General features: G+C 37.6%; 2 protein-coding genes across 2 annotated transcripts in view; one reads left to right on the top strand and one right to left on the bottom strand.

Annotated features, from left to right (window-relative positions):
* The window catches only part of LOC123762194 (ionotropic receptor 93a-like), a 36,542-nt gene extending 22,856 nt beyond the window's left edge, over nt 1–13,686 (top strand). The window contains exons 3-5 of the mRNA XM_069335609.1: nt 5,589–5,688; nt 13,122–13,251; nt 13,369–13,686. Coding sequence (XP_069191710.1) covers nt 5,589–5,688; nt 13,122–13,251; nt 13,369–13,452 — 314 coding nt within the window. The 3' untranslated portion in view covers nt 13,453–13,686. The remainder of the gene's footprint in view (nt 1–5,588; nt 5,689–13,121; nt 13,252–13,368) is intronic.
* Nucleotides 13,687–17,513: 3,827 nt separating this feature from the next.
* Nucleotides 17,514–26,263, bottom strand: part of LOC123762003 (uncharacterized) — a 276,247-nt gene continuing 267,497 nt past the window's right edge. The window contains 2 exon segments of the mRNA XM_069335682.1: nt 17,514–17,904; nt 18,012–18,141. Coding sequence (XP_069191783.1) covers nt 17,812–17,904; nt 18,012–18,141 — 223 coding nt within the window. The 3' untranslated portion in view covers nt 17,514–17,811.

Here is a 26,263-nt window from a genome sequence, read left to right as displayed (position 1 = left end):
GATCGAATGAGTGTAGCAAATGGGTATTGGCCTTTTGGCGTTTCTGTTCTTTGAGTAATTTTAAAATATCAGTAATTGATATGTCAGCAAATGGATTTATTATTATTGTTGTTGTTGTTACAGTTATTTTATAAGAAATGTGAAAGTTTTACCATCGCCTCCGACGCTGGTGACAACTAAAACCATTTCACATTAGATATTGGGAAACGTTTCTTTTTCAAGAGAATGATCGAAATACCGAACAACATTGACTAACTTTCAATACAGTATGCAGATAATATTGCTGCTGATTTTGTATTACCAAATTAACACAAAAGTATTTTATTTTAGCATTCAAAGAATCTAGAATTGTTGAATTTCCCTGAGAAAATGAGGATATAATTGCCTCGTCATCAGAATATTCACCATTAAATATTAGTCAATAATTTAAAACACAGTTTAGAGTTTAAAAATTATTAAAAAGCATTTTCCATGACTGGATCTAATAAAATTACCATTAAACTAAGGTCTCCCTCCCATTGTAAATAAAAGGGCTGAAAATTTTAATGAATTCTCGGGACGCTGATGCGAAAAGGAGATGTGGCCATTGTAATTGAATAGACTTCCTGTGAGGCCACTCGCTACGCAGTGGTGTCAATACTCTAAAACCCGAGCCATCTTGCAGTCAATCTGCCACAGCGACCTCACCAATTACTGGGCATACTTTGTTTTCGGTTTGAACTAATTCTCTATATTAGCAGGCCTGATAGTATTAGTTAATTTCAACCTGGTTATTAACTGGGCCAAACACCCAAAATTGGTTTAGTGTCAAATATTAAATTAACCATAATCATTGTCATGTCATATCTGTTATAAGGATGTTTTTCCCTTGTTTACGGTGTAATAATCCGGCAAGTAATGTGTGACGACCTGAAGAAATTAGCAGCACTACTTGGTACGTGATGATGATGCTATAGCCTCACCCTCGAGGAGAATCAGTTTGCTTGATCTTTCGTGTCCATGTCTGGTTGACCAGGCTGCATTCAACATGACAGATAAACTGTATATTAATTTACTAATTATTGTACACTAACCTTTATTAGCGATTTTTTTACCAATCGATTAATTTACATTTAACTATGTAATAAAATAAGCCAACTTGTGGAAAAATTTAATATCATTCAGTCCACTTTAATATCACACAGTCCACTTTAGAATCATACAGTCTGCTATGGAAATATATATATTAAGAAGTAAATTAATGATAATTAAATCATTAATAATTAAGTAAATATATTAATAATAAAAATTAAAATAATAGAATCGCATGAGTCAGTTTTCCACATATGTTTTGGTCTACATCGAACCAGATGAACTAGTATTATCACTTGGTTCATCAAATCTAGAAATACACTGGTTCTCAGATCCATGTTTTGGACATTTGAACCTAGATCTTGATTAAGCTCACTTGCATTAATAATCAGTGCAAATCAATTATAAATAATCAGTGCAAATCATTTATAAATAATCAGTGCAAATCAATTATAAATAATTTAACAAATAATTAGCAGTAGAAGCAGACTGCTAATTCATCAGTAACCTACCTCATTAATTTTCAACCTCAGTGCATGCAGTGTCACTGAAAATTTCACTATAATTGCTGCAAACCTTAATTCAGGTAATTAGGGAGCTAAATAAATAATTCAATCTTATACAGTATGTAACATAACTATTCATGACTAAAATTAACATGTCATTTTTGTAGATTTTGGGCACAGAAATAGGTAGTATTTTATTTCCGCGGAATTGGTGCACAGACTAAATCAAACAAAATTGTGGCTGTACTTTCACGTAAGTTTAACCAATAAATGTGTGGTGTTAATTTCATGTTAGGGTCACTAATTAATTAATAAAGTCCAATTAAATACCATAGGTTGATGAGAGGTTCCTAATATTAAAACTATACATATAAATGAACCATTTAATATAAAAATTTAAAAACCATATGAAATATTAAACTTTCCGAACAGATCCACAAGGGCCATGACGAGGATTCGAACCGACGTCCAAGAGCATCCCAGACGATGCCTTAATTGACTGAGCAACGACATGGTATAAGAATTGCAACCAGAAATTCTACTGAATTTACTTGGATCCTGCAGCCTCTCCGAGAAACAAATTTAATTCTCTGTGTAATGAAGTAAGGACGAAGAGGTAGAACGTCCTATTGATATAGCTCGAGTGCATGGGGGAATTGTGTAAAACACTGGTTTGTGTTTCAGAGAGGCTGCATGATCCAAGTAAATTCAGTAGAATTTTTTATTGCAATTCTTATACCATGTCGTAGTTCAGTCAATTAAGGCAGCGTCTGGGATGCTCTTGGATGTTGGTTCGAATCCTCGCCAAGGCCCTTGTGAGTTTGTTCATTTGATGCATCGCGCTATTGTGATTTCTGTGTGTATTAAACTTTGCCTTTACTGCACAAAATTATATTTATTTTATTTGTGCCAGCCCTTATATAGGGTATTATATTACATGTCAATTGTTGATGTAAATATTGTCCAGATTAGAAACCTTTTAAACAAAGGTGGAGACTATAAATAGGGTGGGATCAAAACCAACACGAGTTTCATTGTTCATATATTTATTTTAAATTGTTCAATATTATATCCATTTACATTTAACTGTAATTATTTCATCTTTGAGTGTTTAGAAAAATCTGATCCTTCTGAGTGGTGATTAAGATGAGCTAACCTTAGGTAATTCATATAGTGACACTGATTAACACTCAAATCATTTGTATTTATATTCAATTTAATATTTTATGTACCAACCTCTACAAGAGGTAGAATTTTTGCCTAGTGATTGAAAATTTAAACCTACGGTACTACCATCAGTACTTGCTCAGAATTTATGAGCAAGTAAAAGATAAAGTATCAATCAAATCAAATCAAAATCAGCAATCAAATCAAAATCATCAATCAAATCAAAATCATCAATCAAATCAAAATCATCAATCAAATCAAGCACATCAAAGAACTAGATGATATTATGGCTGATCTAGTTCAATATGAGGATGATACTCAGGCCAGGTTGGATCCTTTCATCAAAATAATTGCACAGAAAAAAAACAAAACATCAACAGATTCATCTAATTCGAGTCAGGCTGAAGCTAAACTCCCTCCAATTAATTTACCCGCTTTCTCAGGAGCAGACAAGGAAGATTGGGCTGAATTTTGGAACAAATTCTTTGTTGAATGTCCTGACTTCCAGGACGAGTGTGTGTCTTGCTTTCCGACCATCCCTCGCGGTCACTTGTGCCTTGATAGAGTTCTTGGTGAATCGGATACTTTTGATAACGTTCGCCTTATGCGTTTCATTTCTCGTATTAGCATCGTATTGAACATCAGGTAGATTATAGAGTGAAATTTCAGTAGTACTAGCCTCGTCCTCTGAGATTTTTTGGTTGAGATTTTAGAGAGGCCTTATAAGTTTTAATTATTTATAAGATGTCTTATTTCGACTGGCTAAAATAATTGTATATTTAATTTGAATGTGCTATAAGAATGTTGACCAATCCACACACTAGAAAATGAAGGGACGACGACGTTTCGGTCCGTCCTGGACCATACTCAAGTCGATTTACTATAAGAATTTTCTAGGTCATAGACCAAAAGACTATCTAAGTTTTTAGGGAAAGTAAACTTGTCAGAGGATATTTATTTCATTCAATTTTATTTTAAATGATATATAAATTTGAATCAACTATTCAAGTAATTGGAATATATGATTTTATTTAAATTATTAAGCAGTATGATGTTAGCTCCTCACAAACATATCCCACAAACTTGAGGGCTTTCAATCTGTTTGTTGATTAGGCTAAAGCAAGTTAAATTATCAAAATAATATTTGTTATCTGATTATATTGTTTAATTATGTTAGATTTATTTCATTTGCTCTATCCTGAGATTAATAATATATAGGACAACTTAGGTGTTCTGATGAAGGGATGTTCATAATGGTAGTGACTTCCAGACACGTGGTGAACACGTGGCAATGACGTCTCTCCTATCAGACGACCAGCAAGTCGTATTCTTCTCGTCCGTACTACAATATTCTTCCATACGAATGCATCGTATTCGATAACGTATTCGATGTATTCGATAACGTATTCGATGTATTCGATTAGTTACAATATAAATACTGCCTAAAATGTCATAAGCTTAATTCCAATGTGAACGAATTAAATAAAGTTTAAATCACCATTCACTTATAACACTAAGAGAGGGCTCACCCTTTAATATTAATAGGTATGCCCCATAACCAGAACAGGTAAAGTACTAATAAATTGAGTTCAGTAATTAAATACGATCTGAACCAGAGCAAAAGCCTTCCCAGGTCTTGACGAGGATGATCGAGGCTGCTTAACACACGACGAACACTCATAATATAACGAACATTAGTGATATCAGCCACTTCATCTGTTCAATTTCTTGGTCAAGATGGCAGTCCTCCTTCCCGGGGAGTAGCAATCATAGACATATACTTATTTATTTAGTTTCGGGAAGGAGTAGATATTTATTTAGATCCATCTAAGATCTCATTATATCTAATTTATAATAGAAATTTTTTCATTCAGTAACCCTCAGACTACATTCACTAATTGTTTGCTAACAAACGTAAATTTATTCAGTAAAAATAATAAAGCAAAGGAATAACGTTTGTCGACGTGGCATATAATGTTGCAGTAAAATTTCTAGGAAATTAACTGAAGAATTTACTATAACTGTGACTTTTTATGATTTGATTATGAATACACTTTCGTAAAATAACACAACAACGAAAGACTCCTTGGTGTGAATGCAATTAAATTTATAGAGAATATTATGTGTAAATTGGTTGGGAAATTTTCCACAACCTTTTAGTAAAGGTCAAAAGATGTTTTGACAACTAAAGGATCAGCTAAAGGCGTGAGGGTCCTCTGCAAGCCTAACATTCACAAAGGGGAGATGTACGTAGCCTTATAACCATGATCAATCAATGGGAATGAATTAGCTGTCGAAATCTGGAGCAGTCCCAACCAGAAAGAGTCTGTAGAGATTACAAGCCTCCGGCTGATCCACAATGAGTAGCCACTAAGAAGAGGCTAATGAAGTTTCAACTAAGACCATGGTAAGATAATGTTTTTTTTTTTTACTTTTGCCTGTGAAGAGGATTGTGATATTTGCGAGTATCGATTTATGTAGCGATTATAAGTTTTATGTACGACTTTGGTGACATAAGAAATGAGACATTTCTTTAGTAAAGAAAAAGTTTTCTTTACTAACGTGAAGTGGCTTTTCTGCATCAAATTGACAAGTATACAGCAACTGTTTTACTATATTGTTTTTGTTTGGTGTCGGGATGAAAACCAGTTCTGAACACAGGCCAAAACTCATGGCAATGAGCAGGTTTGGAGAAAAAACCCACTAAACTAGGAACGTAACAATAAAATTTGTGAATTTGTTCATTGGCAAAGATTTTACCAGTCAGCTAATGAAGAAAACCTTTCTTGATTATCTATAATTGTTGCAAAATCATTGCTCAATTTGATATGTGTTGTCTTTCAGGTCAGTGTGACTTTTACTTGGGGCGGGAGAAGTTCCTGCCTCTTATGTACTCCTTAGCGTGCTCCAGAGGCAACTCTCTCGTGCCTGTCTTCAGCAGAAGGTAATACCTCGCTCTGATTACATATAGTTTTGACATTCATAATGAGGAACAGAGGAACATGAAAATATTAATTGTAACTAGATACAAAAATGAGTGCAATACATACTGGAAAGAACCTTTTTTTTTAGCTTGAGTCGTAAAATAGTATTTGTTTTAAGGTAAAAAAATAATTTAAGTTTTTTTTTAATATATGGTTATACATGTCAATAAAAAAACAAAAAGAGACAGTAGACATTGCATTTAACCACTAATGGTGTGGAATTTTTTTCCCGCCAACGTGAATATAATTTAAACAATTTAGTAACTATGAAGATTGGTCTTCTGTTGGTGTATAACCTTTAATTACCTCTAATTACTATTTATTTATAACTATAAAGCAGAAGAATTACGAGCAATTATTCTGGATATCAAATGTAGATAACTCGAGGGGATTCTAAAATCCGTGTCGTAGTATTTGCCACGTCTACAAAGAGAGTTAACAAATGAATTAGTAAAACTAACTCTCTTCATCAGTTAATTATTAAACATAGCTTAGATGCTATTTGCTGATTTTATATTATCCCAAATGATAAAATCCACTAGGCAATGAGGCGTTCGCGATCCTTCGACCATGGCATTGCCAGCCGCATACTCTACCACTAGACCACAACTGACTTGACAGAGACAAGCAACCGGATTTTTACTTAAATAACAGGAAGTCTGGAGGCCCTTACAGAAGCCAGTCCAGGTTTTTGTACGATCCACAAGCACAGATTGATATTGACCAGACCACACACTAGAAGGTGAAGGGACGACGACTTTTCGGTCCGTCCTGGACCATTCTCAAGTCGATTGAGAATGGTCCAGGACGAACCGAAACGTCGTCGTCCCTTCACCTTCTAGTGCACCTTCACCACATGTCTTAGTTGACATGTGGTCTGGTCAACATAATTTAGCCACGTTAGTGTGACTCATCGCCTGCACAGATAGATATATGAGATGAGGAGGGGGGAGTAGATATATATGTTAGGGAAAATTTGAAATGTAGTCTCCAAGAGGAAATCAAAACTTAGCCACACACAGAAACTATTTGGATAGAATTAAACGAAAAAGTAAATAATCTTATAATAGGAGTTATATACAGGCCACCAAACTTAAACAGGATGGAAGCAAAGCACCTATGGGGCGAAATATATAAAGCATCTAGGGCTAGCAGTATTTGTGTCATGGGTGACTTTAATTTTAATGGAATAATTTTTTTAACAGAACAGGGAATAATGAAGCAGAAGATTTTCTAGAATTAACTGACGATTGTTTTCTTACGCAACACATTAAGGAACCAACGTGGGAAAATAATGTTTTAGATTTAGTGTTAACTAACAGGGAAACACAAATTAATGACATGGAAATAGGGAGTGAGCTCGGGAACAGTGATTATTAAGAAATCAGATTTAGCATAGACTGGAATAGATCTATAGGAGAAAATTCTGTTAAAGTGCCAGATTTTCGAAAAGCTGATTTCAATAGCCTAAGAATTTTTTGGGGTCAAATAGTTTGGAAAGTATTGGGCATAAGGGGTGGACCAGTCTTAGAGCGAGACGTGAACCCAGCGATAGGTGACGTAAAAGGGGATTTCGATGTTGATTCAAAATATAACTTATTTTAAAATATTCTAAGCAAAACACAGGAACGTAGTATACCATTTAAATTCAATAGATCGAATACTAATGATCCAAAGTGGATAACAAAGGATCTGAAGAACCTTATTGGTAGAAAGAGAGCATGGTACAAATGAATTAAGAATGAAAAGTCAGTTTAGAACAGGAATTCGTACAACTGGTTGAAATTTAAAAAATGAGATAAGGAAAACAAAGAGAAACTATGAAGTTTGCATAGCAGGGCAAGCAAAGACAAATCCTAAAGTTTTTTTCAGTTATACCGAACAAAGATTAGGAAAAAGATAGGTCCATTAAAAATTGTGACAGGTCAAATAACGGATAATGACAAAGAGATGAGTAGTATTTTTATTAAATATTTTATATCTGTATTTACTAAATAGGATAGAGCGACGGTCTCGCTTCATGCAGATCGGCGTTCAATCCCCGACCGTCCAAGTGGTTGGGGCACCATTCTTTCCCCCCCGTCCCATCCCAAATCTTTATCCTGACCCTTTCACAGTGCTATATAGTCGTAATGGCTTGGCGCTTACCCTTGATAATTCCTTCCTTCCTTCTTACCTCCCCCCCCCAGTCAGATCCTAATGAAATCACAATGGTGTGATTTCATATATCACGTAACTGCGATTTCCATTTTTCTATTTATTTATTAAATTATATATATATTTTATATATATATAGTGTAATAAAATTTTGTTCCTATATTTTGATATAGGAACATTGTATTAAAGTTCCAACGTTGTATTAAAGTTCCTATATATATATAAAGGAACTTAACAATATGCCTTCTGTCGAACAAGTCTATGTGGGTGGGGATGAGGACAGGTTGACTAGTTTAGCAGTTACCAGGGAGGATGTAATTAAACAAATAGAAAAAGTCAAACCAAACAAATCCCCAGTGTCGGATAAAGTGTTTGCCAGGGTGCTAAAGGAATGCAAAGAGGAGCTTTGCGAGACACTGTGCACCATCTATATAAATAAAAATGGAAATGTTCGTTTGTTCAAAATCGCTAATCTCCGAAAGTTCTTTACCGATTGGTTTGAAATTTTCACACATCGTCCCATTCGCATCCGAGCAGGTTTTTATATACAGACTATATAGATATCACGTCTGTGACGATAAAAAAAGTTTTTTTTTCTGAAAATCTGTGTTTTTCATGTGAGGGAAATCTTCGAAACCTCTTTACCGATTGCTTTGAAATTTTGACACAACGTTGCATTCAAGTAGGCGCGTCTTTTTATATATCTACTATATGCATGCCTCACCTGTGAGAGGAAAAAAACATACTTTTTTTAAAAAACAGCGCCATCTATTGGACGTATGAGCAACACACGCTGTAATCTCCGAAAGTTCTTCACCATTTGATTTGAAATTTTGATAGAACGTTGCATTCGAATAGGTGCGTCGTTTTATATACCTACTATGTAGATGCCACACCTATGACAGGGAAAAAGCATTCGTTTTTGAAAAAAAGCGCCATCTGTTACACATAATGGCAACATGCACGCTGTACCAAATATGTCACAAATTCGATTTCAGTGTTACTAATTGCATTGATAAATTTTATTTTCATAGGTTTTGATTTATTTTATTTTTATTGAATTATTTTGTGTGACAGTGTGTTGGAATTGAGCTGTGTTGTTTACCATACCGTTCATTTCGTAAGTATAAGTATAGATGCCACACCTGTGACAGGTAAAACTATGCTTTTTCTTGAAAAACAGCGCTGTCTGTTGCATGTATGAGCAACACACATCATGTACTAGATATGTTACAATTCCATTTCAATGTTTCTGATAGCATTGATAAATTTAATTTTTATAGATTTTGATTTATTTTCATTTTGATTTAATTATTTTGTGTGAATTGCGTTGGAACTGAGCTGCGTTGTTTACTATACCGTTCATTTCGTCACTATAGTTTATTTTAATTTTTTTCATATTTTCATTTCATTTTTTAACTGTTTTCTTATATTTCAGGGATGGGAACATCAGATCGCTTGATGTTCCCAATTTTCTGATGGGAACATCAGACCATTTGGGAAGGCATTGGATGAGGGAGTGGGGAATGCTGGGGATGATTAGGGGACGGAAGTGAGAGATGGTGCAGAGGACGAGGGGACAAGGGAGGGGGTAATGGTGGGGAAGGTCGAGGGAGTTTGGGATGGTGGGGACGAGGGGATTGCGGAATGGAGAATGGTGGGAGGACAAAAGGACAGGGGGTGGGGCATGGTGAGATGGAAGAGGGGATGGTGGAGTGGGTAATTGTGGGGAGGACGAGGAGACAGGTGAAGGGGGGGGGGGGGAATGGTGGGGAGGACTGGGTGACAGGGAAGGTTTCTGTGGCTCAGCAACGCAGATGCGTTGGAAATTGCACATTGTGGGAAAGTTTCTTGATTCGATAATTGCAAATACAATTCGTCTTCATCTTGAAAAACATAAATTAATAAATGAGTCGCAACCTAGTTTTACAAATGGCTGTTCATGTTTAACAAATTTGCTATCTTTTTATTCCAGCATAGTTGAGGCAGTTGATAGTGGCAAGGATTGTGATGTTGTGTAGCTTGACTTTAGCAAAGCTTTTGATACAGTGCCACATAAAAGACTGAGTAAAAAGATAGAGGCTCATAGTATTCGGGGTGCTATATTATGTTTGATTAGGAAATGGCTATACCAAAGGAAACAGAGAGTTAGTATAAATGGAGTCAAGTCAGAGTGGGAAAATGTTGTATGTGGAGTGCCTCAAGTCTGTGTCTTAGGATCTCTCTTGTTAATAATATATATAAATGATTTAGATTCAGGATTGAGTAGCAACATTTGCAAATTTGCGGATAATACAAAAATCAGTAGGGAAATTAACACGGAAGAAGACTCACTGTCACTTCAAGTTGATCTAAATAGGGTTTTGAAATAGTCAAGAGATTGGCATATGCAGTTTAATGCTGATAAATGTAAAGTTTTGAGGCTAGGTAATAATGATAGTTACAACATACAAACTAGATGGCGTTTACAAGATACGAACTAGATGGTGTTGAGATTGTGAAGTCGGATTGCGAAAGGGATATGGGCGTTATGATTAGAAAAAATTAGAACCAAAAGGTCAATGCATGAATGTTCGTAATAAGGCAAATAGGACACTGGGATTTATTAATCGAAGCGTTAGTAACAAGACACCTGGTGTTGTTCTTCAGCTATATCTTGCTCTGGTTAGGCCCCATTAAGAGCCTAACAGTTCAGCTTTTGTCGCCGTACTATGGAATGGATATAAATTCACTTGAACGTGTCCAGCATAGGATGACAAAGTTAATTCCCCAAATTAGAAATCTTTCAGATGAAAAAAGATTAACAAAGCATTCACTGGAAAGGCGAAGAGTTAGGGGTGACATGATAGAGGTTTACAAGTGGATGAATTGACATAACAAAGGGGATATTAACAGGGAGTTAAAAGTTTCAACACAAGACAGAACACGAAACAATGGATATAAATTGGATAAGTTTAGATTTAGGAAAGCCTTGGGTAAATACTGGTTCGTTGATTTGTGGAACCAATTACCACATAATTGGTAATGTATATGAGTGGGATTGGATGATTATATATGATATCATTAATGTGATTTCTGTGTGTTTCCGAATTTGGGGTAAAAAATGTGAAAGGCCACCACTCTGCCCTTTCATCTGAGTGCTTGTGGGTCATACGTAAAACTTGGACTAGCTTCACTAGGGGCCTCCAAACTTCCTGTGATTTTAATATAAAACCGGTTGTATGACTATTACAAGTTATTGGTAGTCTAGAGAGAGTGAACAATGGTGTATCCATTGTTCACGTGACCACCTCGTTATTTGATGACGAATCTAGCTATGAGGATTATATCAACAGCAAAGCCTTCTATTTATTTGGTATCCCAAAAGTATAGCAGGTGTTTATTTAAATAAATTAAAATTAATGAAATAGTAAACTGATATTTAATTAAATAAATTACTTGTTTTTCCTAATCTACTAACAATATAACTCCCCAAATTTGTAGATTTATTTGTAAAAATAATTATACAGTTACAGTCCACAATTAAGGTTAAAATGAAATTACAAATAGTGAATCTCTTCTGCAAATATTACACCACAAATGGGTCGAAAAGGGAGACTCGATTGTTGAGGGTCAGCTGTGTCACATCATCAAGGTACACACAACTAGGTTAGTGCAGGAGACCCTACACTACAGCCTGGTATTGCTGCTTGATGTCTCCAAAGTACTACAGAAATTGATTAGGTCACTTAAAGGACACTTTAAAAAACATATTTTTTTTTATCAAATATCAATATACATTCAATATTTATCAGAGTGAAGAAAGGTACTGAGAAGAGTACATATGAATATCTGTAGACGATGCGAAAGTAATAAAAAGATTCGGAAGAGTGTTGGACTGATACATCACAAAAACACCTTGGCAGTTTTCACAATTTATGAAAAATTGCTACTCAGCTTTAACGAAAAAATGCATTTTTTTAGAATTAAAATAGAATTGGAGAAGACCCCAAATACAGTAAGTAATGAAAAAGAGGATAAATATCAATCTGGAAGAAAACACATAACTAATATCTAACATAAGAGCCACACGTCGGCAGAATAACGCAGGACAAACTGGTAATCGTCCAGGATGTTTTCAAGAACTTGATCAAACCCGCCTATCGAACGCTATATATAAAACCTATGTGAAGAGACACATAAGGAAATAAACCTAACTGCACCGCAATAAAGAAGGAATAGAAAGGACATGATAATGTCATTCAAAATTCAATGATGAATAGTTCAAGTACATAAAGTACAACTTACAATGTTAAGTACAATGTAAAGACATAAATAGAAATTAGACACCTGTGACCTGTCAATACCTGTGACCCGGTCCAGCCTACTAAACTCTTCTATATGAAGTGCCTACAAGACTGAGGGAAGAGTGCTGAAAGATATAGTCGTGAGAAACGTGAAGACTACCAAAACTGAGCGCATGATACAGCTCACAATATACTATAGGTGTGAGAAGACTGATCATTTAATAATGGAAGACTTTCTCAAATCTAAATGGAACTGAATAAGACGATTGCAATCAAATTCTTTACATGGAGAGTTGGGGACTGTCGTCCCTAACGGTCTCAATGTAGACAAAGCAACAGCATCTTTTTTTTCAGGCACTTGACAGTGCACAAACAACAAGGCTCCATCAAAGATCACACCATATCAACACAACCACACCATCACCAAAGATTTCCTGACCAACATCACCAAAATAATTGACACAAAATGACAATAGGAGATTAGACATTGCCAAAGCATTAGATATCAATTACTCACATTAAGGTATCAACAGCTGGCTTACACTCAGGTGTGCCATATCACCAGAATGACCAAGACAGACCTCCCATTTCACAACAGCCCAGTGAGAATACTGGGAATCCAGTCCTGTATTACAGGGATACAGGGATTGGGTAGCACATAAAATTACTTCCTTCAATACGGAATATAAACTCTTACCTCTGCTGATTTGTATCCATTTTCCTCTGCCTAAAAAGATTTTAATTAACTCTTCAATGACCAAAAGCAATTAGTTCCATCTGTATTATTTTCATGGACATCCGAAAAAACTCTTCTTGCCTGACAATTTTACAAAAGTCGTTAATAAATAATAGATTTGTTGTTTATATATTATATGTATAACACACGGTTTCCTTAATATATAATTGAATTTATTATTCAGACAGTTTGCAATATTTCTTACACCCATCAGGATCATGATGATGTTTGAGTCCGGGATCATCAGTCAATGGATAAAAACTACAATCCCAAACTTCACTACCTGTGACCACGTGCCAACCAAGATAGTAGTCAAAGCCTCACTGTCTGTTACAGATATCTGGGTAATATAACTAATTAATTAATTACTTCCTGAATGTATGACTTTCAGCAGTTGAATACATTTAGCTACAGAAGAGTTAACAGGATGTTGTGGTGTTGCTGATGACTCTCTCTTACAGGGAATGTTCTTCCTGTTGGCTTGTGGCCTCGCTCTCAGTCTGCTCGTCCTGTGCCTGGAGCTCCTCTATATCCATGCTCACTAGTGACACAAGAATGTTCATCTTGTACCTTGAGCTCCTGTACAACTATGCTCACCAGTGACACAAGAATGTTCATCTTGTACCTAGAGCTCCTGTACAACTATGCTCACCAGTGACACAAGAATGTTCATCTTGTACCTAGAGCTCCTGTACAACTATGCTCACCAATGACACAATAAAAGCAAGGAACGAGAACATCCTCCCCAGCAACGTGTTCACATTATATTAACCTAATATCAACTGTATATAAAAGTATCTCAATAACATTTATTTTACTTCCTAAAAATCCTTATACAATAACACAACAGCGAGCGGGGTGAGAGAGTTAACCGCAGAAGTACATACGACCTGCTGTCAAAGGTCCATTAAAATGCAGCCTTGTAAACACATTCGTAAGATGGGTTGCCATCTTAGTTAAGAGAATGGATCACGTCACGATTAACCTATCTGCTGGAATGTGTAATTGCAAGCCTTTGGCGTGTGTTGGCTCATATGGCCACCAGCCTGCCTTCAATACACTGGCAAAACCGCAGATCAACAGAGTGACAAGGCAAGTATCAGGGAGAAAGCGCCAAGCCATTACGACTATATAGCACTGGGAAGGGGGTCAGGATAAGCCAACATAAGAGTGAATCAACTCGTACAAAACGGGTATGGCACAAGGGAAGTGGTCGGCCCTCCGGTCTGTGCTAGAAGCAACTGAATGGAATGCCATGAGTGACGAGCAGCTAAGCAAACGTCTCCACTAATCACTTAATGTGTCTCCACAGAAATACATTGCTCACTGACAGTATGTGACCAGTCTTCCTAACCAGCCAAGGCTCAGCTATTAATACCGGGGCAGCTGAGGCCAATAACAAGGCCTGGAGTAAATTAAAAGGAATACTCTTGATCACAACAGGAACATTCACAGACGAGCTTGTCTTCATCAATTTAAATAAAATTGGAAAAGTTCGTTTGTTCAAAATCGCTAATTTCCGAAAGTTCACCGATTGCTTTAACACAATATTTGAAATTCTCACACAACGTTCCATTCGCATCCGAGCGGGTTTTTATATACATACTATATAAATGTCACGTCTGTGACCAGAATAAAAACATGCTTTTTCTGAAAAACTGTGTTTTTCATGTGAGGGAAATCTTCAAAACCTCTTTACCGACTGCTGTGAAATTTTGACACAACGTTGCATTCGAATAGACGCATGTTTTTTATATACCTACTATATACAAGCCTCACCTGTGACAGGAAAAAACTTTTTTTTTTTTAACAACGCCATCTGTTGGACGTAAGAGCAACACATGCGGTAATCTCCAAAAGTTCCTCACCTATTGCTTTGAAATTTGGATACAACACCCCCATTTGAATACGTGCATGTTTTAATATACTTACTATAAAGATGCCACACCTGTGACAGGTAAAAACGTGCTTTTTCGAAAAACAGCACCATCTGTTGCATGTAATAGCAACACACATTATCCTAAATATGTTACGATTCCATCTCAATGTTTCTGATTGCATTGATAAATTGAATTTTCATAGATTTAAACTTATTTTCATTTTGGTTTATTTATATTGTGTAACACTGAGTTGGAATTGAGCTGTGTTGTTTACCATACTGTTCACTTCGTAAGTATAAGTATTGATGCCACACCTGTGACAGGTAAATTTTTTTTTTAAGAAATTTAAGAAACAGCGCCATCTGTTGCATGTACGAGCAACACACACTATTCTAATTATGTTACAGTTCCATTTAAATGTTTCCGATTGCATTGACAAATTGAATTATCATAGAGTTCGATTTACGTTTTGATTTAATTATTTTTTGTGAGATTGTGTTGGAACTGAGCTGTGTTGTTTACCACACTGTTCATTTTATGAGTATAGTTTATTTTTTTTTTCATTGTTTTCCATTTCGTTTTTTTTAACTTTTCTTATATTTCAGTGATGGGAACATCAGATCATTTGATGTTCCCAATTTTCTGATGGGAACATCAGACCATTTGGGAATGCTTCGAATGAGGGAGTGGGGAATGGTGGGGAAGACAAGGGGACGGGAGTAGGGGATTTTGGGGAGGACGAGAGGATAAGGTATAATATCCCCATAATATCCCATAATAAAAGTCCCCATCCCCATATCCCCATAATAAAAGTTTTTGAAAGAATGATTAGGAATCACATTTCTAGCTTTATGGAAAATAATGAGTTACACAACCCAGGACAACATGGATTTAGAGCGGGAAGATCCTGTCTGTCACAGTTACGCAATCACTATCACAAAATCACAGGTCTAGAAGAAAAGCAAAATGCAGATGTAGTATACACAGACTTTGCAAAAGCGTTCGAAAAATGTGACCATGGAGTGATTGCACACAAAATGTGGTCAATGGGAATAGCTGGTAAAGTAGGATGCTGGATACTCAATTTCCTGTTGAACAGAACACAAAGAGTAACAGTCAATCAAATAAAATCAAGTCCGAGCGCAGTTAAAAACTCTGCACCTCAAGGTACAGTCCTTGCACCACTGCTGTTCCTTATTCTCATATCAGATATAGATAAAACTAAAAGTCAAAGCTTCGTGTCATCCTTTGCAGATGACACAAAAATCAGCATGAAAATTACCTCTGCTGAAGACATGGAAAAATTACAAGCAGAAGCAGATATCAACAAAGTTTTCGATTGGGCAGCAGAAAATAACATGATGTTTATCAGCGATAAATTCCAGGTACTCAGGTACGGTAAAAATGAGGACCTGAAACATAATACAGGGTACAAAACACAATCGAATCTGCCCATAATAGGCAAACAGCATGTCAAGGATTTGGGAATAATGATGTTCGACGATCTAATGTTTAGGGAGCATAATCAAGCAAATATTGTGTCAGCCAGAAAAATGATAGGATGGATTAGGAGAACTTTCAAATCCAGGAATCCCATCACGATGGTTGTACTCTTCAATTCACTGGTGCTGTCCCGTCTCGAGTACTGCTCAGTACTCACTTTCCCCTTCAGAGCAAGAGAGATTGCTGAAATTGAGGGAATACAACCAGATCGCAACTCCATAGTCTCGTGAGACTGATGGATGCCTACTACTACTACTACAGAGAACATATACGGCACGCATAGACGCGATAAAGCACCTAAATTATTGGGATCGTCTCAAAGCTCTCCAAATGTACTCACTAGAAAGGAAACGAGAGAGATACCAAATAATATACACATGGAAAATACTGGAAGGCCAGGTCCCTAATCTACACAGTAAAATAACAACGTACTGGAGTGAACGATATGGAAGAAAATGCAGAATAGAACCAGTGAAGAGCAGAGGTGCCATAATCACAATCAGAGAACACTGTATAAATATCAGAGGCCCGCGGCTGTTCACCGTCCTCCCAGCGAGCATCAGAAATATTGCCGGAACAACCGTGGACATCTTTAAAAGGAAACTAGACTGTTTTCTAAAAGACGTTCCGGACCAACCGGGCTGTGGTGGGTATGTGGGCCTGTGGGCCGCTTCAAGCAACAGCCTGGTGGACCAAACTCTCACAAGTCTAGCCTGGCCTCGGGCCGGGCTTGGGAGTAGAAGAACTCCCAGAACCACATCAACCAGGTATCAACCAGGTAAGGTAGGGGGTAAGGGTTGGGAGGACGAGAAGACTGGGGAGTTGGGGAGGGGAGGACGAGGGGACGAAGGGACAGGGGAATGGGGAATGGTGGGGAGGACTAGAGGATAGGGGAGTGCGAGATGGTAGGGAGGACGAGGGGATGGGGGAGGGGGGAAATGGTAGGGTGGACGAAGGGATGGGGGAGTGATAAGATACTTCCTTACGCACAACGTTAGCCTAATCGGACGGTAGTTCAATGCAAGACATTTGCTTCCGTTATTCCAACAGCGGGATATCAACCATAACTAATGCAGTAGGGGATGTCACCCTCACGAACTTTTAGATTATAGTGATCTAGGTGATTATTTGCAGGGAGACAATTGTAACAGCAATTGAAAAAGTAGCGATGAAATGTTGATAAAATAATTAAAAGATTGTAAGTTTTATTGTCAAGGTGATATTGAAGACACAGAGACCAAAGCATGAACGTAAATTACCTTAAAGGTATATTTCACAATTAGTGGGATAAACGTAATTATTAAGTGAGTGCACTGGTGAGCACACAAGTAATATATATTAATTCAAATACATAAACATGAATGAATGTAGAAAACATGGCTTTAGGTTAGGTCATGACTTGTGACATATTGAGATGGAGAATAATCCAGTGGCCAGAAGAAGAACACAGACGAGGCTTTAAGGAAGTCAAACTATCAGCATATATCCAGTTAATGTCATGACGGATATACATGTCGAGACTCATGTCGTGTTGTGAAGACAGGAGAAAATAAGCTCAATACAAAACGCCAGAAAACTGACAAGATTTCCCATAATGAGAATGACGATCATCCCCTGAAAATATGAAATTAAATCAATCAATTGCGCATAATTTTTGTATTGTATATTCAATATCAAATGATTTCAACATGCATTTTTAAAATATTAAAAAGATTCATTACCCAAACATTACTGATAGAAAGAGCAGTCTTGACAGTGATCTTGTTCGGGGCGTGATAACAAACAGTGGAGTTTGGTTCATCTGCTTTTACCCACTGGAAGTACAACCCAGCCTCCTTCACCGCCGTTATTCTAGGGGAAAAAATAGTTTTTAAAATTATATTCATATATAAACAAAATAATAAATAAATAATTATATATATATGTATATATATATATATATATATATATATATATATATATATATACATATATATATATATATATATATATATATATATATATATATATATATATATATATATATATATATATATATATATATATATATATAATATATGGAAGGGAGTACCACCTCTAGCTGGAAGAAGGGGGACCCATAGCCTCGGAGGAAACCACGCATAACGCATTAGAGGGAATGTTGAGGTCCCCTCCAATACAATTTCTGTGTGCTTTTCTCCTACCACCCCCTTCCTTTTTTATTTTTTGTGCTTTATTATGCATTTGATGGTTACAAGATATACATGGGTTGATACAAAAATAATAATGCAAAAAGGTCCTTAAAGGTTATGGATCACTTGAAAAACACAACAATGGGAAACATTGATGAATGTCACAGATGGGTTCGATCATTGTTGCAAGTCAAACACTTCTTAGAATTCCTGTGAAGTTGGACTAGTGCCCAAGACGCAACAGGCATTTCCCCTCTGAATCGCAACACTGAGGTGCTGGAACAAGAAACTTTTTGCTCTCTGGTCTTTTGTAGCGCTGATCAATTTGTCCCCCAATTCCTTCAGGAACTATATATATATATATATATATATATATATATATATATATATATATATATATATATATATATATATATATATATATATATATATATATATATATATATATATATATATATATATGCAATAGACGATCACAAAACACTGATCATTTTATGCGGAAAATCCACAGAGAAATATGAAAGGAGGTGAACGTTTCGGCTTGTTAAAGCCTTTGTCAACACCAGACTGACTTCAATCAGTCTGGTGTTGACAAAGGCTTTAACAAGCCGAAACGTTCACCTCCTTTCATATTTCTCTGTGGATTTTCCGCATATATATATATATATATATATATATATATATATATATATATATATATATATATATATATATATAATATATATATATATATATATATATATATATATATATATATATATATATATATAATATATATATATATATACATATATATATATATATATATATATATATATATATATATATATATATAATATATATATATATATATATATATATATATATATATATATATATATATATATATAATATATTAGTATATTTTGGTAGCAGTCTTTCTTGTAAACATATGTTGCTAAATATGTCCGAAAAAGTAAGATTAATAATTCTAACACAAATTTTCTCAGTATTTCTTATGTTTCTTTTTACTGTCGATGGTAATTGAAAAATCAATTCTCCAAAATTCTTTTTTATTTCTAGACTGACGCGACGCTTGAACGTGTTTCGTAATAACTTATTACATTTTCAAAGACTTTAGTTTTACACACACACAACTGTAACCTGAAAGCAGAGTTTTGCTATGTTAACGTTTTAAACAGTTTGTCATATATACTCGCATTAGGGTGAGGTGATATGTTGCAACAGTTTTGGATGAAGTGAACAAACTTTCAACACAAGACAGAACATGGAGCAATGGGTATAAATTGGATAAATGAGAGGGAAGAATGGAAGTAACTGCAAAGGGCCTATTGGCCCATATACCCTCTTGATGCTTCTATATTGGTACGGAGTCTTGAAGTGGGTAGAATATAGTTGTGCATTAATTGGCTGTTGACATCTTGATGTGTAGTGCCTTGCTGATGTCAAGCTGCCTGCTGTCGCTGTATCTATAGATGATTTCTGTGTTGTTTGTTAAGACTTCTCTGGTGATTTTCTGGTTGTGGGAAGATATTATATGTTCCTTAATGGAGCCCTGTTGCTTATGCATTGTTAATCGCCTGGAAAGAGATGTTGTTGTCTTGCCTATATACTGAGTTCTTTGGCGCTTACAATCTCCAAATGGGCATTTGAAGGCATAGACGACTTTGGTCTCTTTTAAAGCGTGTACGCCAGATGCAGAGTGCTCCTGGCAGTATGCGTTCGAGTCACTTCTGGGGTGTTAGTTTTCAGTTCCATTTATGCCTGGAGACCGTTCAGGCTTGTTGGCATATGTGTTCCACACGTGTGCCACAAAGAATGAGGTGATTTGATAAAATACCATGCCCAAGATTACCATCAGAGTGCCGGCGGGGGATGATGAATTAGCCTCAGCTATCATCCTCTTTTGTCTGGTCGTTTTAGTCGAGTGATTAAGGTGTCCTGTACGCCAGATGCAGAGTGCTCCTGGCAGTATGGGCTCGAGTCACTTCTGTGGTGTGAGTTTTCAGTTGCACATATGACTGGGGACCATTCAGGCTTGTTCACATTTGTGGTCCTCATGTGTGCCCCAAAGTACGAAGTGATTTGATAAAATGCGATGTTCTATTCGCATTCGGCCAGGTTTTTATATACAAACTATATAAATATCACATCTGTGATGGTAAAAAAACATGCTTTTTCTGAAAAACTTTTTTGAAAATGCGTTTTTGAAAAAATAGCGCCATCTGTTGCATATAATGGCAACATGCACGCTATACTAAACATGTCATGAATTCCTTTTCAATGTTTCCGATTGCATTGATAAATTTTATTTTCATAGATTTCGAATCATTTCATTTTTTTTTAATTATTTTCTTTGACATTGTGTTGGAATTGAGCTGTGTTGTTTACCATACCGTTCATTTTGTAAGTATAAGTATAGATGCCACACCTGTGACAGGTTAAACTATGCTTTTCTTGACAAACTGCACCATCTTTTGCCTGTAGGAGCAACACACATGCTATACCAAATATGTTACAATTCCATTTCAATGTTTCTGACTGCATTGATAAATTGAATTTTCATAGATTTTTATTTATTTTCAGTTTGATTTAATTATTTTGTGTGAATTGCGTTGGAATTGAGTTGTGTTCTTACCATACCATTTATTTCATCAGTATAGTTAATTTTATATTTTGTAATATTTTTATATAATTTTTTAACTGTCTTTCTTATATTTCAGTGATGGGATCATCAGACACTATATGTACCCGATTTTCTGATGTGAATATCATACCATTTGGGAAGGCATCGGGCGAGGGAGTGGGGGAATGGTGGGGATGACGAGGGACGGAAGTGAGAGATGGTGGGGAGGACGAGGGGACAAGGGAGGGGCTAATGGTGGGGAAGGACGAAAGGACAGGGGAGTGGGACATAGTGGGAAGGAAAAAGGGATGGTGGAGTTGGGAATGGTTGAGAGGCCAAGGAGATGGGTGAGGAGAGAATGGTGGGGAGGACTGGAGGACAGGGAAGGTTGCTGTGGCTCAGCAACGCAAATGCTTTGCTGAGCCACAAAAACGCCTGGCCGGGTACTGCTAGTATATAACAAAAATGGAAATGCTCGTTTGTTGAAAATCGCTAATCTCTGAAAGTTCTTCACCAATTGCTTTGAAATTTTCACGCACTGTTCCGTTCGCATCTGAGCAGGTTTGTATATACATATTATATTGATTTCACGTCTGTGACGGAAAAAAAACATTTTTTTTTTAACTGTTTTTTTCAAGTGTTTGTCATGTGAGAGAAATCTTCGAAACCTCTTTACCGATTGCTTTGAAATTTTGACACGACGTTGCATTCGAATAGGCGCGTGTTTTTACATACCTTCTATATACATGGCTTACCTGTGGCCAGAGAAAACATGCTTGGTTTGAAAAACATCGCCATCAGTTGGATGTAAGAGCAACACTTGCTGTAATCTCCCAAGTTCTTTACCGATTGCTTTGAAATTTTGACACAACGTTCCATTCATATATGCGCGTCTTTTAATATACCTACTATATAGATACCAACCTTGTGACAGGTAAAAACTTGCGTTTTTGAAAGCAGTGCCATCTGTTGCACATAATAGCAACATGCACGCAATACAAAATATGTCACGAATTAAGCTGTGTTGTTTACCATACAGTTCAATTCGTGGGAATAGTTTATTATTTTTTTTTTATTTTTTTAACTGTTCTTATTGTTTTTTAGTGAATTTGGAGGTGAAATTGAGTTGTGTCAATTGATCGGCATTAGAATTGAAATATTTCGTTAGTATTTTTTTTTTTAGTTTTGAAAACTAGAAAATGTACAACACGTTTATTTCACAGCTGTATAGATGCCACACCTGTTACAGGTAAAACTATGCTTTTCTTGAAAAACAGCACATCTGTTGCATGTAAGAGGAACACTCATGCTATACTAAATATGTTACAATTCCATTTCAATGTTTCTGATTGCATTGATAAATGGAATTTTCGTAGATTTCTATTTATTTTCATTTTGATTTAACTATTTTGTGAAGCATTGCATTTGAATTGAGCTGTGTTGTTTACCATACCATTCATTTTGTGAGTATATTTTAATTTTTAAATTTTTCATATTCCATTTCATTTTTTAACTTTTATTTATATTTCAGCGATGGGGACATCAGATCACTTGATGTTCCCAATTTTCTGATGGGAACATCAGACCATTTGGGAAGGCATCGGATAAGGGAGTGGTGATAACGAGAGGACGTAAGTGAGAGATGGTGGGGAGGACGATGGGACAAAAGAGGGGGTAATGGTGGGGAAGGACGAGGGGACGGGGGAGTTTGGGATGGTGGGGACGAGAGGGATGGGGGAATGGAGATTGGTGAGGAGGACAAAGGGAGAGGGGAGTAGGGAATGGTGGGGAGGATGAGGGGAGGGTGAAATGGGGAATGGTTGGGAGGCCGAGGAGACGGGTGAGGGGGGAATGGTTATCTTGAGATGATTTCGGGGCTTTAGTGTCCCCGCGGCCCGGTCCTCGACCAGGCCTCCGGAAGCAGCCCGTGACAGCTGACTAACTCCCAGGTACCTATTTACTGCTAAGTAACAGGAGCATCAAGGTGAAAGAAACTCGCACCCGGGACTACAGGATCACGCGTCCAGTGTTCTGTCCGCTCAGCCACCGGCTCCCTGGACTGGGGGTGGTGTCCAGATGGGAAGGACTGGGGGACAGGGAAGGTTGCTGTGACTCAGCAACGCACATGCGTTGCTGAACTCAGAGAAGACTTTCTGGATCCTCACTGAACACTTTGATTTTTTCTTCTCCTACCACCCCTATTGTTTTATTGTGTGTGAATACTTATCTAACTTTATTTTAAAACTTCATTACACAAACATAGTTGCAACATTGGTTACATGCAAGGTATAAGACTACTTGTCACATGTTGTATAGCTCCTCCAGCTCCTCAGATGGCGGGCAGGAACCATGGACGGAGTGAGCATTTCCTCTCTGGATCGCCACACTAAGGCGCTGAATGAGAAAACTGGCGGCTCTAGGGTCTCTAGTTTTTTCAATTAGCTTGGACCCCAACTTCTTCAAAAAACTTGCAGAACTTTTACCCCAGGCAGGCACCAAATGTCTCTGAGGCAATGGGCACAAAATTTTAGTGGTGGTTAAGGTCTCCGTATTTACGTGACTTGGCTGATTCCCGGTGATTGGCAGCACCTCCTGCCGGTGCAGCACTGAAGTTAACATAGGTGTTGGCTAAGGTTGAAACGCAAGTGTAGTCCCACACCAACTGTCTACCATTCTTCCAGGGGTTCAACATGATTCCTTCTGGACGACCGACAGGCTCATCAGAGTTGCGGGGCATAAGGTAACGGGGCTCTCTCACTGCTGGACAACCGGTCGTGGTAAAGCTTCTCTTGATATTGTCGTTAACATCGCCGTGTCTTGTATGCCATCCTCCTGCCCTTCGGCAGAGAAGGCCATGCTGTCTGTACCTGTCGCCGCTGCCTTATTGCAAATACACCTGTATTCAGTGTGGATTGGGGCAGCAAGGCTGAGAGCCACAGCAATTCGGAGGGCCTGTGGTGTGAGACGAGTGCTAGTTGCTGTCATTGGGGTTGCTAATAGGACGTCCCCTGCATGGGGAGCTGCTACAGCTCTAAGTCGGGCAGTATCATGTGGTGTTGACACAGCTTCTAGTAATGTCGCAGCTTCTTGGTCGGCAATGAGGCGATCCCAGAGGGATTGCTTATGGGCTTCAGAAAGCAGTAGTTGGAGTGCTGGTCCTGCGAGAGAGACCCATTTGGTGGTGCAGTCTGTAAAGCTGGGATCATGTATCCCTGCATATTGAACTAGGTGCTCAGGTAGGATTTCCTTCACCAAGTTGTCAGACGCCACTGAAGAGGACAGGAACGCTGGTACTGCAATTTGTGTTGCTGTGCGCACGCCAAGTCCCCCGAGTCTGACAGGAAGGGAGGCCTGTTTCCACTGTGAGTCGCTGAGAGAAAGGTTGAGGGCTTTTTCTAGCATTGATTTCAGCAAGCTGTTTTACTTTTCTAATTTACTATTATTGAAAGATGGCGAACATCTAAGAAAGCAGATCAGCCTTTGGGAGGGATAAGCATCTGGTGATGAGGTAAAGTGCATCACGAGCATCGATGTCTTCAATCAAATCGTTCATCCTCTTCAGGTCAGTGATCTTTCTTACCAAGGACCTCTTCGATGGCAATCCCTCCAAGAAGAGCACCTAGAAGTGTGCCGTCCTCAGGGTTGGTTATGTGAATGTCAGGCAAAACAATCTTTATTTGCTCTATTATATGCTGGTTGGTGGAGGTTATTTCGCACTTGGAAGAGTTCAGGGTGAGGCCTCGACTTGCTCCTTGCTCCTGAATTATTCAAATGTCATCCTAGAGTGAGTCTGGTGAGCCAGCTAGAGTACCATCATCCAAAAACCAAATGTTGAACTCACTGGACAGGTTATCGGTGATGACTAGGCTGAAAAGAAAAGGAGCAAGGGGGTCGCCCTGTTGGACACCTTCTTGAGATTCAATTTCATGTTCCCCGAAAAGCAAAGTGAGATTCTTGCTGTAACGTGAGTTTACAAATGGGTAGAGGTAAGGAAAAAGGCGACGAACCGCACTGAGTACTGCATCCCTTCTAAATAGATTGAAAGCATTTTTGAAGTCTAATTTTATCAGGGATTTCATCCGTAATGTTGGCAATGTAGGCTCTAGCTGCATGAGCCGTTGCCTCACACCCTTTGGGAATGCCAAACCTAAGCTGTTTTGGCCTCAGCATGCCTGCTGCTGCCTGACTAACTGTTCTGGCAGTAGCCTTAGCGACGAGGCGCCGGAATGAATTGCCCACAGCTATCGGTCTGATTCCTCCATCTTTTTTCCTGAGGGCAAAGAGTGAAGCACCAAAAATGAGAGGCCGTATGGTCTCTGGTACGTTGCCAGCTAGACATGTGTTGGCGAATCTAGTTTGTTCCACCTGGAGGCCCTATGCAATGTCTCCCAGTGCAGGGTTGAGCATTTGTTTGATGTGGTTGGGTCTTAGTCCTGTAAACTCGCCTGCTAATCCTGGTGGAATGGATAAAGCTGCTTTATGCACCATGGACTCAAGCACACACAGAGGTTCTGCTCTGGTAACACCGACTCGAGGAGCACTGTCTTCACGAGGAGCTCTAAGTGCGTGTTTTTCTCTTAGGGCTTGTGCTGTATCAGCATCTCTGGTGGCAACTTTGTCCTCGCTGGTGATGACTCTGATTGCCCTTATTGTGTTGCCTTCTTCTATTTTCTTGCTGACTGTTGCTCTGATTTTGGATGCCTCGGTTCTGCTGTTGATACCTTTCCTGCCGTGGGTGTTTTTGGCACGGGTGGGGAGGGGTGCCTGGTTGTCATATATATATATATAAATATATATATATATATATATATATATATATATATATATATATATATATATATATATATATATATATATATATATATATATATATATATATATGGAGCCCTGTTGCTTATGCATTTTTCGATTCCAGTTAAAATCCATAAACATAAGCCCTCTTGCATAAGCAACAGGGCTCCATTAAGGAACATATAATCTCTTCCCACAACCAAACCATCGCCAGAGAAATCCTAGTAAACAACACAGAAATCATCCATAGATACAGCGATAGCAGGCGGCTTGACGTTTGCGAGGCACTACACATCAAGAAGTCAACACCAGCAATCAACAGCCAATTAATGCACAACTATATTGTACCCACCTCAAGACTCCGTTCCAATATAGAAGCATCAAG

The sequence above is a fragment of the Procambarus clarkii genome, chromosome 34 (genome assembly GCF_040958095.1).
Source record: "Procambarus clarkii isolate CNS0578487 chromosome 34, FALCON_Pclarkii_2.0, whole genome shotgun sequence".
Lineage (NCBI taxonomy): Eukaryota > Metazoa > Arthropoda > Malacostraca > Decapoda > Cambaridae > Procambarus > Procambarus clarkii.
Note: the sequence above shows the minus strand (reverse complement) of the source record. Positions and strands in the feature narration are given on the sequence as shown.